We start from the raw sequence: 18,117 nt of genomic DNA, 5'->3' as shown, positions 1-18,117 counted from the left end.
GAAGAGTCATTCTAAATTTTTTATTATTTTTATTATACAAAAAGAAGGGTATTTTTTTATAAAATTTTTTAACTTGTAAAATTAGTTTAATAGTGGGATAAATTGCTAAAAAAATAACCTTATGAAGTAAATGAATGATGAGACTATAATTTATGGGGATAAAGTAATAATAATTATAAGGGCTAAACATGTATTTTTACTTTAGTTAATAAATATTTGATCATTAGTCTTGAGAATAAAGTAACTAAAAGATAATGTTAAAGGAAAATTGATACTATACCAAACATCAGTGGGATAAAGTTACAATAACCCTATCCAAGACCATCCTATTTGTTTCCTAAACTCCTAAACTCCCAAACTTCCATCCTATTCTCTTATTTTCTTTTCTTTCATAGCTAAGTTTTCTCGTCTTTTCTTCTGTATCCTATACTCCCAAACTAGCCATTTGTGAAGAAGGATGACGAGCATGACTTTTACGTCTTTGTAAAATCATTTTTTCTGGGTGTGGATATGGAGCTGGAGCTGGACTCTTTCCTTGAATCACACGGACTCGGAAATGGCACGGATGATGGTGACTCCGACGAGTACCTAAGTCCCTCCTCCTCTGTTCCTCATCATCATCGTACAGTCGACGAAATTCTCCTCCTCAACGATTCTTCTTCTTCATCCTCATCTTCGGCGGCAGGTTCACCCTCTCCCCCTTCTTCTCCATCTACTTCTGCTGCTACTGCTCTTTCCTCTCGGCGGCTGCATCGATTAGATCATCAACAAGAACCTTCTCTAGTAACAACTAATGATCCTAACTTTAGTGAGAGTAATAATTCTAGCACCATTTCTTCTTCCAATAGCACAATTATCTATGATGATAATAACAGCAGTAGTAATAATCACAACAACAACAACGATCTTGTTGCTGCTTTGTCTGCAATAACCCCCAGCATAAAAGGGCTATCTCTTGCGCATTCCTTGGATTCCAATAGCAACCACCACTTGAATACTACTTCCATAATTTCTTCTTCTAGGACTAGTAGGAATCTTACTGCTAGCATTAACAGTAGCAATAATAATAGGATAAATTTGGCTGAATTTGCTTCTTCGCGGTCGGTTATTCTGCCTTCGCTATTTGCTGCCGTCAAATCCAATGTCAAGCCCGGTGCCGCCCTTGCCGCTGCGGCCGCCGCGTCTCGTTCTTTTCCAACTCCCCACGCCGCTGCCATTAAGTCCTCCAGAACCTCTTCCAGTGCTGTGGCTCTTTGCTCCATTGCTATTGCGGAAAACGACTCCATATCCACCACGCCGCCGCCTCCGCCACCACCACCTCCTCCTCCTCCTGCTATTGCTACTGCCGCTCATTCAGAGCTTGCTTCCTGGGTTCCCAACGAGGTTGATGGCGAAGTTTATGATGAATGCGATAGCCTTCCATCTACTGCTGGAGGAGCTGGACTAGGTTTGAGCGTGAGAGAGGCTGATGATGAAGTGGACAGCTGCAGGCATTTCTCTAGGGTTCAGGACGAGAATTTGACGGCCAAGGATGCTGGAATACTGCCCACCAATCAGACTCCCAATCTAGAGGCTGCAACTTCTTTTCTTGTATCAAATGTTGATAAACAAAGAATTGATGACTCATCTGGGGCTATGCTTTTATCCATTTCTTCTTCTGCTGCAACTGAGTTCCATTTACCTGCCAAAGCTGAAGAAAAACATTTGGATGCAAACAGGAATCCCACGTCTAGTGAAGTTGCCATTCAAGCACAATCTTCATCAGTGGTGGAGGATGAGAATAATGAGGATTCTCGAATTAATTCTACAAACAGAGTCATCCACAAGGATATTGCTTCTATTGTTGCTGATCCAGATGAAGGAGAATGTTTTGAGCAGGAGATTACTGCTAAGACAGATGAAATGCATGGTCAGGAGAATGTAATATCACAATCTAAAGATGAGGTTTTGAGTCTCGGAGGACATGAGACCAATTCCGATGACGATGTTGCAGATATTGTACAAGATGTTGCTTTGCAATGGAAAAGCAACAAGGGTAGAAGAAAGACACGTAATAAATCACTCCATCCTTGCTTGACACCGCTTGAATTGGCTGAAGAGCTTGAGAAGAAACAAGCATTTACAGGCATGTACTGGGAGGAAGGTGCTGCTGCCCAACCCATGAGGCTTGAGGGTGTTAGGAGGGGATCAACTGTGTTGGGTTACTTTGATGTTGATTCAAACAATGCCATTACTCGGGCCATCTCCTTGCAAGCCTTCAAACAGGAACATGGATTTCCATCAGTTCTTTCAGTTCATCTCAATTACATTGCTATAGGGATGTCTAAAGGAGTCATTCTTGTCTTCCCAAGCAAATACTCTCCTTACCATTCCGACAACATGGACTCAAAGGTTTAATTCTACACTTATTTTCTTGAGCTTTGACTAGTTTCTGTCTATGAGATTTTCTTTCATGAGTGAACTCAGAATTTCTCCAAGAAAGCTAGCGCCTTCTTCCTTCAAAATGATGTTTGTGCTGAACCCAGATGTGATTGGATGTTTCGTTTCTTCATTGTTAGAACAAAGTGAGTAGTAACAGCAACTTTTGATAGAAAATGATGAAACTATTGGCTCCAAAGTTCTTAGACTTTAGGTAGTGGCACAACCTTGTTGAGAAACTCAGTATTTAAGTACCAAGAATATCCTTTTGCTTGGTATTTATTGACTGTTTATGTCTCCTTGACATATGTTCCCATATCTAGTTGTGCTACTTACTGAATTGTCCAAACATTATTTGTTCAGATGTTGATGCTTGGATTACAAGGGGAAAGATCTTATGTTCCTGTGACTTCCATGTGCTTCAACCAGCAGGGAGATTTGCTCTTTGCCGGTTATGGGGATGGCCATTTTTCTGTTTGGGATGTGCAAAGGGCATCAGCACTTAAAGTTATAAATGAGCATAAAGCTCCAGTAGTGCATATGTTATATCTGGGGCAGGATTCTCAAGCTAGTCGCCAGTTCAATGTAGTTAGTGGGGATAGCAAAGGTGTTGTTAAGTTGATTCGTTTTTCTGTGGTTCCTTGGGTTAACCGGATCTCCTATTCCAAAGCAACCGTAAGGCCTTTCATTCTCAATTACTTCATGCTTTTTAATAGCTAATACTGGACAGATTAACTCTTTCCAAGAATTTAAACCCTTTTTCCTTCAAACCAGAAACTTCTCGATGAAACAACTAGCATGGTAATTTGTGCATCTCCGCTGCTTTCAACTGAATTCCTTGGAGGCTTGTCTATGTCTTCCCAAGTGAGCAGCTCAGTTACAACAAGTGCTATTGGAAGCATGATGGGTGGAGTCATTGGAGGAGATTCTGGCTGGAAATCCACTTCTTTGGTTGAAAATGGTGTGGTGATATTTGTCACTCATCAATCCGCTCTGGTGGTATGAAGTTCTTGATGGATTTACTTATTTTGTGTCCTTTTGTATTGTTTGTTAGTTAACACATGTTTGAAAATCCTCCTTCCAGTTCTGATGTCATGCATCTGGTGCAGGCAAAAGTAAGTCCGACAGTGGAAGTGTATGCTCAAATTCCTAAGCCTGATGGTGTTGGGGATCGTTCAATGCCTTATGCTGCTTGGAGATGCATGTCTGATTTGCTCGGTTCTTCAACTGGTATGTCTGGAAGGATATGTTGAATATTCATTTTAAGTGTTTTTTTTCACGAAGAATTTGTGTTGTTGCAGAAACTGTACCTGCTGAAACATTAGAAAAATGTTCCTGGCTTGCAATTGCTTGGGATCGAAAAGTTCAGGTGGCTAAGTTGGTGAAGTCAGAATTAAAAGTATATGCAAAATGGACTCTGGATTGTCCGGCAGTGGGTGTGGCTTGGTTAGATGATCAGGTTATCTTTTGTTCTGGATATTGCATTAGTTATTCTAACATAAGTATGTATATCATTTACTCCTAAATTTATGCTGGCTGAGTACCTTATGTTATCTATTTCTTAATAGTAGCACATGTTTGCGCAGATGCTGGTAGTTCTCACATCAATAGGACGACTTGTGATGTTCACAAAAGAAGGAAATATGATTCATGACACAAGCTTTGCTGTCAATGGAACAGGAGGAGATGATATGATTACATATCATACCTACTTTAACAATATTCATGGGAATCCTGAGAAAGCTCATCATAACTGTGTAGCTGTAAGGGGCGCCAGCATATATATCCTCGGAACCTCCCATCTTGTTGTTTCCCGTCTTCTCCCCTGGAAGGAACGTATAGAAGTTTTGCACAGAGCAGGTGACTGGATGGGGGCATTGAACATGGCTATGACAATTTATGATGGCCAAGCTCATGGAGTTATTGATCTTCCAAGAACTTTAGATGATGTACAGAAGACAATTATGCCATACCTAGCAGAGCTTCTTTTGTCCTACGTAGATGAGGTGTTTTCGTATATAAAAGTTGCATCTGGGAACCAAGTGGGGAATTCAGACCAATTGGATGAGTCAAAGAGTAGCAGTGACTCTGATAATCCTGAAATAGAAGAGCAGTATATCCGTGTTGGTGGTGTTGCTGTTGAGTTTTGCGTACATATCAAGAGAACTGATATCCTGTTCGATGAAATCTATGCCAAATTTTGTGCAGCTAAACATAAAGGTATTTGACTGTTTTGACGTGCTTTGGACGTTCTAAATTAAGGCTAGAGCAATTATTTTAGTAGCTTGGAATGTTCCATTCAATTTCTTTAGGTATACATTTTTTCTCCTATCTTTTATTATTTATCTGTTGATAGTATAGAATTTATTCTAGTTGAACTTCTCCAAAAGGGTATATGGAAAGTAGGAATATCTAAGGTTCTGTTTGGGTGGTGGAAAATCACCTTTTCATCTGATACATCTCTCAAAAAAATACACCTTTAATTCAAAATAGACCTCTAAAAACACCCATTCAACCAAAACACATGCACCATCTATATGTTTTTTCATGTCAAGCAAGTCCTTACGATATGTGCATTTATTCTTCTTGTGGAATAATTTCTTGCACTACACATAACCAGCAGGTTTTGAATGCCTAGTTTCTAACCACTTGACCACTGCTACCGTAGCACTATGTATTTACAGGGTCTGCTACTTCATGTGTCGGAATATTATTGTAGTTAATATGCGCAGAATGGAAGGTAAAATTCTATGGTCCTCGGGGATAAATCTAGGGGTTCATACATAGTTTGACTCTCTTTCTGTTCATACAAGTCAGCACCAAGGAGCATGAATCTTTTTGGTCTTGCATTCTACTTTATTGTTTTCTGTTGAGTATGATTATGTCTTTTTTGTTGGGTGGTGAAATACGTTTGGTGGTCAATGAAGTAATACTTTTATTCTGTTCTCTAAAAAGGGAATGTTATATTTTTAAATGAATGTCCTGGATTCCTTTGGGGACTTGCACTACATCTTAAAATGTGTACTATGATGAAAACCATAGTGATATGTCACTGTTGCAGTTTGTTGCTATGTTGGTATCATCTATTATCCGGTTTTGAAGAAACTTGGGGCACAACCTTAAATCTTGTTAGATGTGGTGATCTCTGTAAGAGATTATGGTCAATGATTTCGTTAAGTTTTTTCCCCTCAGAAACGTTTGTGGAGCTTTTGGAGCCTTACATATTGAAAGACATGCTGGGATGTCTGCCACCTGCGGTACTGCTCATGTCTTTGTATTCTGCAATTAAGTGTCAAAAATGGTTTCATTTACTATTTTGTGTTTTCTCAACATGCCTGTTACTACCGCTCATTTGACCCTATTTTTTGGTTGTAGATTATGCAAGCTTTAGTTGAGCATTATAGTATGAAAGGTTGGCTGCAGCGAGTTGAACAATGTGTTCTCCACATGGATATTTCATCATTGGATTTCAACCAGGTATTTCAATTGTGCAAATTTTTATTGGTTATTACTTTGTTCAACTGGTGATTGGTATATGCTTATGTAGCAGTTTCTGATTGCGCTATGTTAAAGTACTCTTGCTTTCCGTAAAAAATTTTGCCATTTCTGAGAAATATTCTGATATTTTCTCTTTTAGCCCCCCTAATGTCCGTTTCTTTTTTCCCATCTGCTAATGAACTGTAATTTATGTTGTAGGTTGTACGTCTGTGCAGGGAGCACAGGTTGCATGGTGCATTGATATATTTGTTTAACAAAGGTCTAGATGATTTCAGGACTCCTTTGGAGGAGCTCTTGGTTGTCTTACAACAATGCGAGAGGGAAAATGCTTCAGTCCTTGGGTAATCTGTTTTATTGTGAATGAGCACCATAAGCTATTTATTTTCGTCAATTTCTATTAGACAACACTCAAAGATGTCCCGATTTGTTTCTCCTGTGGTAACTCCTAAATCTTTTGTTAGCTCAAAACAATCACATCTTTTACCAATGGAAACAGGTACAGGATACTTGTTTACCTGAAATACTGCTTCCATGGCTTTGCTTTTCCTCCAGGTAAACTGCAGTTTCCACCTGTAAGTTTTTGTTCAATCAAATGATGCTCAGGATCTTACAAATTATTCTGTATAGGGTCAGTACTAAAGCAAATTTTTTGAGTTTCATGTGTAACTGTAGAACTTATATACAAGAGAAGCAAAATGAGGAGGATAAGAGTTTCTCAATTATATGTAGCAAACCAAGATCTCTTTTTGCCTAGTTGCATTTATGGTCCCCAGTTATTGGCCTACGAACTCACATTTCCCTCAAGTTTCACAAGGAACAAATTGAGTCCATTACTTCCTATCTTGAATCAGTTAAGGGTTATTTACAGAAATTGACTTATCCATGTAGGAAATCACTCTGACTGCATTTCAAAATGGATGCTCAACCTTAGAGAAAACTTATTGTGCCATTTTCTACCTAATGTTCTACAAAATTCTTCTGGCTTCCTCGTACATCTATAACTGGGACATAGAAATTAGGACAGTTGCTAGAAAATTGCCTGAGATAATCTGCTATTAAAAAAAATTTTTTTTTTTGGTTCACCAGGAGTGATTGGTGGTGTCTGTCTGCATCTTCTCAAGTTTCATTACATTACTAATTAGTCAATGAACAAAAAGAAAAACTGAATTGTTCTGTCATATCTTTTGTTCTAGACTCTGTACAACATTTATACAAATGGAATTTGACTTTTGTCAATTCCATGAAATCTGTAATTTCCTAAAAATTAGGAGCTAATTTATTCTATCCTAAAATACATTAGGAGTAAATTATTCTATCCTAAAATAGAGCAGAAATCATGGGATATACATAGAAAAAGATATTCTAGATTTTCAACACTCCCCCTCAAGATGGTGAATAGATATTTTCCATTCCCATCTTGCACGTAATGTCTTCAAAGTTGGAAGTTGGCATTCCCTTAGTTAAGACATCTGCCAATTGATTATTTGATGCTACATATGGAGTGCAAATCATGCCACTATCAACTTCGATGTGCTTTGTGCGATCATGTTGCACTGGATTGTGTGCAATGTTGATGGCAGACTTGTTGTCGCAATAGAGTTTCATAGGTCCTTCCCACTTGATTTTAAGATCATCAAGTATTATTTTGAGCCATAGCAATTCACAAACTCCATGAGCCATAGCTCTAAACTCTGCTTCAGCACTTGATCTTGCAACAACCGATTGCTTCTTACTCCTCCATGTCACTAGGTTCCCACCAAGAAATGTACAATATCCTGAAGTTGATCTACGATCTACAACAGAACCTGCATAATCAGCATCAGTATATGCCTCTATGAGCAATCCTTCATTTTTCTTGAACAAAATTCCTCTACCCGGTGTCCCTTTGAGGTAGGATAGAATTCTATTGACAGCCTGCAAGTGTTTCTCTCTTGGATCATGCATAAATTGGCTTACTACACTTACAGCAAATGCTATGTCCGGCCTTGTATGGGACAAGTATATCAGTTTCCCAACCAACCGCTGATATCTTCCCTTATCTACTGCATTATCATCCTTCTCATCATTCAATCTCAAGTTAGGCTCAGTGGGTGTGCTTGCTGCCTTGCATCCAAGATTGCCTGTTTCTTTAAGCAAGTCTAAGACATACTTTTGTTGGGAAACAAAGATGCCTTTACTTGAGTATGCCACCTCAATGCCTAAAAAATACTTCAGCCTCCCTAGTTCTTTAATTTCAAACTCCTTTGCTAAGCACTTTTTGAGTGTTTCTCTTTCAATTGGATCATTTCCGGTGATGATGATGTCATCTACATATACAAGTAGAGCTGTAACACCTCCTTTTGAATGTTTTATGAACAAAGTATGATCTCCTTGACTTTGTTTGTATTGCATTGCTAGCATCACTTTAGTAAATCTTCCGAACCAAGCCCTTGGCGATTGTTTTAATCCATATAAAGCTTTCTTTAACCTGCACACTTTCTTTTCAAAAAACATTTCATTGAAACCCGGTGGAGGTTCCATGTACACCTCTTCTTCTAAATCCCCATGTAAGAACGCATTCTTAACATCAAATTGCTGTAAACACCAACCAAAGTTAGCAGCTAAAGACAAAAGAACACGCACAGTATTCATTTTTGCAACGGGTGCAAAGGTCTCTTGGTAATCTATCCCATATGTCTGTGTATATCCTTTTGCGACCAACCGAGCTTTATGCCTTTCTAATGAATCATCAGCTCTATATTTCAAAGTAAACACCCATTTACACCCCACTGTTTTCTTTCCTTTAGGCAGGTTTACAATTTTCCAAGTCTTATTTCTCTCTAGGGCATTCATCTCCTCTTTCATAGCATGTAACCAGTTCTTATTTCTAAGTGCCTCTTATAGTGTTTGTAGGATTGAAATGGAGTTAATGGTGGTAAGGAAAGTTTTATGTTGTGGAGAGAGTCTATGGAAAGACACGAAATTTGAGATTGGATGCTTAGTGCATTCTCATGTTCCTTTTCGAACAGCAATAGGCAGGTCTAAATCATTAAATTCACAAGGAGCAGAGTCAGATTGAACACACAAAGGAATAGAATTTTCAGTACCTGATTGTGGTTCAGATTCTTGGATTTGCACAGGTTCAGAAATATGAACTTTCTTCCTTGAGTAGACCTTGAGTGGTGTAGTTGGATTTAAACCAGATTTTCCCTCAGCTCCAAGATCAGGTTCAATTTCTTTACTGGCATGTTCAACTTCAAATTCAGGTTCAGGTTCACTGCTAGTATGTTCTCCTTTAGAATTTGGTGTATGGTCAGGCTTGAAAGACTTTAAGTTTAGTGTAGGACTCTGAAGATCAAGGAGAAATTCCTTATCTTCCCAAGAACTCTCCCCCTGGGGATGAGGGTTGTTACTTTGAGAGTAAGGTTCATTTTCAACAAATGTGACATCCATGGAGGTACAAAATTTTTTTGAAGGTGGATGATAACACTTATATCCTTTGTGTTTGAGTATCCCACAAAAATACATTTTAAAGCTCTTGGATCAAGTTTCCCTCTTTGGTGTGCATGAACATGTACAAAAGCAACACAATCAAACACTTTTGGTGACAATGTGCAAGAGACATTAAAATCAGGGTAAAAAACAGAAAGAGCAGCAGTGGGACTTTGATTATTTAGTACTTTTGAAGGTACTCTATTTATCAAATGTGCAGCAATTAAAACAGCCTCTCCCCAAAAAGTTTTTGGAACTTTATGTTGAAACAAAATTGCTCGAGTCACATTGAGTAAATGTCTATTTTTTCGTTCAACAATCCCATTTTGTTGGGGTGTATCTACACAAGATGACTCATGTATTATACCCTCTTTTTGGAAAAAAGATGAGAGAATTTGATTAAAATAGTCTCTTGCATTATCAGATCTTACTCTTTTAATCAAACTTCCAAATTGTGTACAAATCATTTTATGAAACATTGGAAAAATACTGCTTACTTCTGATTTTTCTTTCATAAGAAATAACCAAGTAGTTCTAGTACAATCATCAATGAATGTGACAAACCATTTTGCTCCAGAAATACTAGAAATTCTACAAGGCCCCCAAATATCAGTATGTATCAAAGAGAAAGGTCTAGTAGATCTTGTATTACTCAATGGAAATGATAGTCTATGATGTTTAGCAATTTCACATGTATCACAATGAAAACTACTAACATCTTCATTCTTGAAAAGTGAAGGAAACATGCTTTTAAGTAAAATAAAAGATGGATGACCAAGACGGAAATGATGAAGCCAAATTTTAGATTTATTATTTGAGGAGCAGGTGAGGGATAACTGATTTTTGTTCTTCTTGTTGCCACTCATCTCCTCAAGGTAATAAAGCCCATCATTCACCTTAGCAAGTCCAATTGTCCTCCCGGTAACCAAATCCTGAAAAACACAGTGAGTAGAATAGAAAATTACTTTACAGTTCAAATCTTTGGTAATTTGATGGATGGATATGAGATTGGAGGACAATTTTGGGACATGCAACACATTATTTAGGGACAAAGAATTTGATAGATTTACTGTCCCTTGGCCTGCAACAGTTATAGGAGATCCATCCGCAACAATAATTTTTCTATTTCCAGGACATGGATTGTATGTTTTAAATCTGATTGGGCTGTGAGTCATATGGTCAGTAGCTCCTGAGTCGATGACCCAAGAGCCTAGAGAAGACATGCTTGAGGCACTTAAAGCATAAGAGGTAAGGTACTTACCTGATTGAGCCAATGAACACGTACTAGAGGACTTTTCAAGGGAATTTAGGAGGTTTCTTAGCTTTTCGATTTCTTCTTTCTTGAATTCTCCCATACCAGCCTGGTTGGATTTTTCTTGTGTTTGGTCTTCTCCAGCAGTTAAGTGGGCTTTTCCCCCTTTGAATCCTCCTTTACGACTAAGGACTTGTTCCTTCCCATGGAGTTTGAAGCAATCATCTCGCGTATGGCGTGATTTTTTGCAGTACGTGCACCAAATTGTATCTTTATTTGACTTTGTAGAAATCATTGCCGAGCCTTCTAATGTTTTAGGCTCTAACATGACTTCTCGCCTATTCTCTTTAGCTCAAATCAATGATATTGTCTCATTCAGAGATGATAATCTTTCCTTCCCCAATATCTGGACTCTGACCTGATCAAATTCCACATTCAGACCTGCAAGGAAGTCATAAACTCTATCCTTTTCGATAAAGTTTTTCAAGGTGGCTGCATCTTCACTACACAACATCTGAACACACCAATATTGGTCCAGTTCCTGCCATAGATTTTGCAGAAGATTGGCATATTGAGTAACAGAAAGGTTGCCCTGTTTAGTGGCTGAGATCTTTGTTTTGATCTCATAGATTAGGGCAGCATCTCCTGCCTTTGAATAGGTCTGTCGAATAGTAGTCCATATATCTTGAGCTGTTGGTAGGAACATGCAAGTATCGCTTATTTCAGGTAACATGGAGTTCCACAGCCATGACATGACCATAGAATCCTCTTCATCCCAAGCAGCGAATTTAGGATCTCCCTTTTTCGGTCTAGTTCCAAGCAAGTGGCTGATTTTGCCCTTTCCTTTGAGAAATGTTTGAACAAATTGTGACCACTTCAAATAGTTTTTTCCGTTGAGCCTGTAGGCTGCCTGGATACTCTGCAAATCCCCTGTTTGTGGAATATTTGAGGTCTCTTCTGATTTGGTATTGGAGTGGATTTCTGATGTTTCAGTTTCAGACATGTTGGAGGTTTCAAAGAAAAATTGGCAATGAAGGCCTAATGAAAAAAAAAATCAGCAATGAAGGCTGGAAATTGCACTTGGCAATAAAGACTTGAAAAGAGGAAAGCACTCAGCAATGAAGGCTGACAAGAAGAGGTCCCAAGAGCAAAAGCTCTGATACCATGAACAAAAAGAAAAACTGAATTGTTCTGTCATATCTTTTGTTCTAGACTCTGTACAACATTTATACAAATGGAATTTGACTTTTGTCAATTCCATGAAATCTGTAATTTCCTAAAAATTAGGAGCTAATTTATTCTATCCTAAATTACATTAGGAGTAAATTATTCTATCCTAAAATAGAGCAGAAATCATGGGATATACATAGAAAAAGATATTCTAGATTTTCAACAGTCAACTTTCATGAAATTTCCTTTTTTAAAATAAAGTAAAGGTCACAAATGTGATTTTTCAGGAAACTTGAGGGACCAAATTGGTCCACAGTCCAAATGTAAGGGGCAAATGTACAATTGGCCCGGATTGATTTTAGCTGGTCAACTGCTTGAACATGTTAAGAGAGTATAAACTGGCTTGAATTCCTGGAGAAGTAACATGATTGCAACATTCTCTGAAAATTTCTCTTCAGAGAAGAAATTGAGTAAACCAGTAAGCTCATGTGCAGTGAAAATTTTTGCAGCGAGTTATTAACAAGAGCCATTAAAAGAAAATATAGTGGAGACAAGTTTAGTGTCATGCAGTGGTGAGAAAATTTGGCTTCAAATATTTGGTCCTTGCAAATAACCACTATCCAGCCAAGGCTTTTAATGCCCTCCTAGCTTGGCAGGATCCTCAAAATACGAGCACCAAAATTAGCTACAACCAAATTGATAAAATTGAGTAGTTTCTTTCTTCAGATTTCGAATAAGCGAGGTGACTAATCTTGCATAGGATTCTTATATTTTCCTAATTTTAAGTATCGTAGCACTTCCCTCAAATAGATATTTTCATAACAAGTGGAACTGGGCTGCATCAAAGTTATTTAATATTCAAATGGCAGCATCTTTTGTATTTCATATCACATTTTCTCTTGTCTTACCATATTAAAATGCCTGTAAATCGGAATTTTGAAGCTGTAAAACGGATATATGTGTTGTGGATAATGCGACAGCATTGAGCTCTTCAGAAGATTAAGACCTTTCTTTTTGCACGATGTGATACAATCGGATTTCTTTAGAGTGCTTATTGTCTTGCACTAGGATTTCTCTTAAATTGTGCCTTTCTCTCAATGAATTAGTTTGGATGTTTCTGGAGAGGTAAGATGCTTAGACTTACGGGCGGAATAACAATACTGTTAATTTAAAAGTTGAAAGTAATTTATTCCTATGTGCAATAGGCAGCTATTTCAATTTATACTTGATCTTATCACTTCTGAAATTTAAAGCCAAGGACTGTACTAGGAATTATAGTGACTCAAGTTATCTCTATTTTGCAGGACATGGGACACTTTCTCCTACACGGCTATTATCTATAAGAAAAGACATTCTGGCATTTCTATTAGAGGATTCTAGTATCCCAAATCCACAGGCACTTACAAACTCGATGTCTGATAAGCCATTCCCAAATCTGTGTCACCTGTTAGATTTGGATACTGAAGCCACTTTAGATGTTTTGAATTGTGCATTTTTAGAGGAACAAAATCTAGCATTTAACAATCTCTGTCACGACTTGACCAGTTCAAATGTGGGAGTGAAGGACTTGGGGGATGAAAGTCAAAATTTGGTCCAGAAATTAGTAGATGTTCTGTCTCTTATCCTTGAAGCAAGCTACTTCCAAAGGGGCTGTTCTACTAGCAGTGACGATGGTAGTTCATTGGAGACTTGGCCTTCAAAGAAAGATGCAGGCCACATAATTGAGTTTGTTACTTATTATGTTGCCTGTGAAAGAGCGAAGGTGTCTAGAGATATTTTAAGTCAAATTTTGGAGTATTTGACATCAGAAATTAGCTTTTCACCTAGTGTCTCTAGGCAGAATATTGAGATCCACAAAAGAAGAGAGAAGCAATTGCTTACACTTTTAGAGGTTGTACCTGACACAGAGTGGGATGCTCCATACCTGTTGCATTTGTGTGAAAGATGTCAGTTTCACCAGGTATTTCACATGCTGATGAAAATAATGTCCATTGTTAGGCAAATCCATGGATATCGAATGAGTCGATTGTAAAGTTTTTATCACCTTGTTCAGGTCTGCGGCTTAATTCATTCAAACAGATGTCAGTATGTTGCTGCATTGGATAGTTATATAAAAGCTGTAGATGAATCCATTCATGCTCTTTCTTTTATCCATGATATGTTGCGGCGACTGAGTGAGACTGATTCAGAAGCCTTCCAAGCAGCAGTCTTTTCAAGGATTGGTGATCTGGTCAAATTAGACAGGTAATTTTGCACAAACTCTGATGGTTTTGTGGATCTCAAAAGTAAAATTTGTTATGAAGCCTTGAAGTTCACGTTTTATCTTTTTGTGTGCATAGTTTGTTATTTATAGAAACCTACATCATTTGGTCAATTTGGCATTTCTTTTTATCTTATTTCTGCAGAGAAGGAACTTTCTTTCTGGTGGTTGTCCATTTCCATGGACAAAGTCAGGAAATTTTGTTTTCTCAGTTACACTCTCACCCAGAGAGCCTTTTTCTTTATTTGAAGACACTTGTTGAGGTTCACACAACTGGAAATCTCAAATTTTCTTGCTTAAGAAAAGATGGTAGTTTACATTTTCCGAGTGGAAGGATGGCAAAGCATCAGTCAGATAGAATTAAGACGTTCCTTGAAGAATTGAATGATTTCCCAAAATTGCTCCGCACTAAGCCAATTCAGCTGACAGATGAAGTGACAGAACAGTATCTTGAGGTGAGTATATCTTGAACTGTGGATGAAGTTCTTAAAAGGAGGGATGTATTATTAATCATGTCATATTCACTATTTCCTTAACATCAAGTATCATGCGTGTGGCAAGCTGCTGTCGCATATGCTCAATGGACTTGTATGTTTATTGTTGTGCAGTTGAACAAGCAAGCTCTGGGTTATCATGTTAACAACTTATAATTTATTTTTCTCCATTTAAAAGTTTATGGCTTAGTTAATCTTGTGTATCTATGGTTTAGTTATAGTTGTCACCATGTCTTTTGCAGCTGTTGTGTCGCTATGAGCGGGAATCAGTTCGAAAGTTCTTGGAGACCTTTGAAAGCTATAGAGTAGAGAACTGTTTACGCCTCTGTCAGGAATATGGAATTGTAGATGCAGCTTCCTTCTTGCTGGAAAGGGTTGGTGATGTTGGAAGTGCTCTTATGCTCATTCTTTCTGGCCTCAATGAAAAATTTATTGTGCTTGAAGCTTCTATTGGCCCATCTGATTCTCGTCCTAAGCACTTCAATTCAATTTTAAAGGAGGAGGAGGTTTGTCGTCTCCTTAACTTCTTTGCTCTTGGTGACAGGAGCATACTTATGTTCTTATATAATGCTTCAACATTATAGGTCAATGACATACTTGACATTCTGCACTCTTGTATTGGACTATGCCAACGGAACAGTCCGCGTTTGGATCCTCATGAGTCTGAGTACCTGTGGTTTCAGTTGCTTGACTCGTAAGACTTCCATTTATATTTTTACACTTCTTTTGTCACTTCTAATTAGCTATTATCAGTTTAGTTTTTCAGTTGTTATTCTAAAAACTAGAACAGTTAAAAGGGCTGAGTTAGGCAGTTGGTATGGTTTTTAGTTAGGTTGTGGGCTGAAATGAAACCAGACCTTGACGCCGTTTGTTGAATGGTCTGGGGTAATATTGGTACAGGTCATAAGTAACACAACCATACATAGAGGCATGCACCTGTTTCTATATCAACTCCTTAACTCTCTCTCTCTCTCTCTCTCACACACACACACAGACACTTTCTCTGACTCATTTTTTTAGTATTTAATGTGGGGTGTGTGCACGTGTGTTTATTTTTTTGGTTTTATATGTTTCCTCATGGCTGCTAGTGGAACTGACATATCTGAGAATATACCTGCAATTGTTACTTGTCCATTACCAAGATAAGTTGGCATGGCATTATTGTATTTCATTATTTTATACTTTCAATGTAGGTTTTGTTTGCCTCTAATGGATTCATGTAGCAGCAAAACAAGATCTATACATCAGCAAGACATGGAAGTTCTAGAAGTTAAGCAAGATCATGAAGATGACTGCATAATAAAATGGAAGATCTCAAAGTCTCACAAAAATGCATACATTTTGAAGAAACTGCTCTCTTTATTTATTAGAGAGATAGTCGAAGGAATGATTGGGTATGTTCACCTCCCAACAATCATGTTGAAGCTTCTTTCAGATAATGGCAGCCAGGAATTTGGTGACTTTAAACCTACCATATTGGGCATGCTTGGAACATATGATTTTGAAAGAAGAATTCTGGTTAGTCTGCAGTCTAATTTTTGTTTTGTAAATCATTGATTTGATGTTAGTTCATTTGTTCTTCATGGTTACTATGCTTCCCTGCACTGACCCCTTGAACATTCTGTCAACATATCTTTTCAAGTTTTCCCGATGCAAAACTATTTAGGACTGTGGTGTAGAAAGTGAATTGTTAAAGTTTGAGTCAGGCTTTATGCTTCAACATATATTCACATAGTTGACATCTGTGAAAGAACGAAAAAGTGTTAATTTTTTATGTTCATTTTTACAATGCAATGTCTGGAGGCCGGAACCCTTGTGCATTAGTTTGCCACAAAGAAAGGCTATTATATCTTGTGAATTCTTGCCAGAGTTGGGGTTTAAGTACTTGGAAGAATATTGATTTATTTGAAAATGGATCCAAGATACTTGTGACCATAGGTTGTCCTGAAGGATATGGTAACACCTGTTTCCAGTCTATACGGCTGGATGCAGAAAGTTTTAAGATGTTTCAAATCTCAATCTATGATGATGACAGAGAGTCTTCTAGTGGCTTGTCTGGTTAAGGAGCTACAAAATTTTCTTCCTTTTTAATGTGTGGATGCTTGCACTAATTTACTGTTGTGCATTGACTCGCTGGCCAAATAACCACCAACACACATACGTTGTCAGAAAGAATTAAACAGTAAAAGGGATGGTGAAATAACTAAAGATTGGGTGTAACAGAAGAGGAAAACAGAGGGAGCAGTGGTATAAAAGTGTAAAGCAGCAAAAGTTCATCAAAATGTGAAGGATCTCTTGACACTACAGAATTCTAATTATTTTCTCCATTGAGGACTATATCTGAATTCTGCTTGACTTGTGCATGAAAGCTCCATCTTCTTTGTTGTTATTTGTTAAGCTCTTTACTTTTTATTAAAAAATTGACTTGGTTGAACTGTCCGGAGTTACTATATTAAAAGCCAGTAAAACATCTCATATGGGAACTTCTAGCTGTGATTAGCTTGACTTGAATTCACGAGTTTATTATGTGATATTAGACTTTTGATGCTTTCTTTTTTTGAGAGTGATTTTTGAATAAATTACTCTAGCATTTTACGCATTTAGTGACTTTTTCTGATGTCATGTCAGGACACTGCCAAATCCTTGATTGAGGACGATACCTACTACACCATGAGCTTACTTAAGAAGGGTGCTTCCCATGGTTTTGCCCCTCGGGGACTAACATGTTGTGTATGCAATGGACTCCTTACAAAAAGATCCCACAGCTCCAGCATCCAAGTTTTCAGTTGTGGCCATGCAATGCATGTCCACTGTGTACTCCAGGAAAATGAGACTTCAGTTTGGGGCTCATCAGCTGGATGTCCCATTTGTGTGGCTGGGAAGAAAGCTCAGAGATCAAGAAGCAAATCTGTGGTTGTCGCGAATGAGTTGGTGAGCAAAGCTTTATCAAGATCGCATAAAGTACCCGGCACAAGTGTTCTTCATGCACCAGATAATGATGTGTCAGAGAATTCCTATGGTTCCCACCCAATTTCTAGGGTAAATCTGATTTTGCATTTTTAATATTGCAACCCTATTGCTTGATTGACACATTGATTTACACATTGGTTTTTGGTTGATCCAGTTTGAGCTCTTGAACAATCTTCATAAAGACCAGAGATCAAGCCAAATAGAGAATATGCCTCAGCTGAGGCTTGCTCCACCAGCTGTTTACCATGAAAAGGTGAAGAAAGGAAATGATCTAATGACTGAAGAAAGCAGCAGGGGATCAGCTAGTGCAGAAAAATCAAGGAGTAAGCAACTTGGAGACGTAAAAGTGAAAGGGTCGTCTGTTAGGTTTCCCCTGAGATCCAATATTTTTGGCAAGTTACCATTAAAATCTTGATCGTCGATGTTCAGTTCTTGATGTTCAATTTTGAAGCTCCACAAAGTTGTCTGTAGGGAAAGAGGACGGGTAAGCGTTCAATGTTTGTCAATCCAGCACGTAAATCCGGCATTTAATGATCGATCCAGCTTGAGAAAACCTTTTGCACAGTGTTTATTACCCTTTTATT

The 18,117-nt window shown here is 38.0% G+C and overlaps 1 protein-coding gene across 2 annotated transcripts; it reads left to right on the top strand.

Moving 5' to 3' along the window:
• Positions 1 to 323: 323 nt before the first annotated feature.
• LOC113728223 (uncharacterized) lies at positions 324 to 18,086 on the top strand. 2 transcript variants are annotated; one of them, XR_003458000.2, is made up of 18 exons: positions 324 to 2,391; positions 2,782 to 3,093; positions 3,193 to 3,417; positions 3,528 to 3,648; positions 3,720 to 3,877; positions 4,005 to 4,638; positions 5,611 to 5,675; positions 5,794 to 5,895; positions 6,115 to 6,257; positions 6,413 to 6,468; positions 13,114 to 13,769; positions 13,863 to 14,053; positions 14,215 to 14,524; positions 14,806 to 15,069; positions 15,204 to 15,257; positions 15,757 to 16,081; positions 17,192 to 17,602; positions 17,688 to 18,086. XR_003458000.2 is itself a non-coding variant. In XM_027252786.2 (18 exons), the coding sequence occupies exons 1-18, from the start codon at positions 511 to 513 to the stop codon at positions 17,946 to 17,948; spliced, it is 6,225 nt and encodes a 2,074-aa protein (XP_027108587.2). In that variant the 5' UTR covers positions 364 to 510; the 3' UTR covers positions 17,949 to 18,086. The 2 variants fall into 2 exon arrangements, 1 of the variants encoding a protein (XP_027108587.2); XM_027252786.2 differs by having other exon boundaries at positions 364 to 2,391; positions 15,148 to 15,257.
• The last annotated feature ends 31 nt before the right edge of the window (positions 18,087 to 18,117 follow it).

Source organism: Coffea arabica, chromosome 2e (genome assembly GCF_036785885.1).
Source record: "Coffea arabica cultivar ET-39 chromosome 2e, Coffea Arabica ET-39 HiFi, whole genome shotgun sequence".
NCBI lineage: Eukaryota > Viridiplantae > Streptophyta > Magnoliopsida > Gentianales > Rubiaceae > Coffea > Coffea arabica.
This window is presented reverse-complemented; position numbering and strand designations above follow the sequence as displayed.

What these genes read in the sequence shown, in the direction of transcription:
- LOC113728223 (XM_027252786.2), top strand. Translation starts at nt 511, where the DNA reads ATGGAGCTGGAGCTGGACTCTTTCCTTGAATCACACGGACTCGGAAAT. An exon ending in TCTCCTATTCCAAAGCAACC is followed by an intron (nt 3,094 to 3,192) that starts GTAAGGCCTTTC and finishes CCTTCAAACCAG; the next exon opens with AAACTTCTCGATGAAACAAC. An exon ending in TTTGCTCGGTTCTTCAACTG is followed by an intron (nt 3,649 to 3,719) that starts GTATGTCTGGAA and finishes GTGTTGTTGCAG; the next exon opens with AAACTGTACCTGCTGAAACA.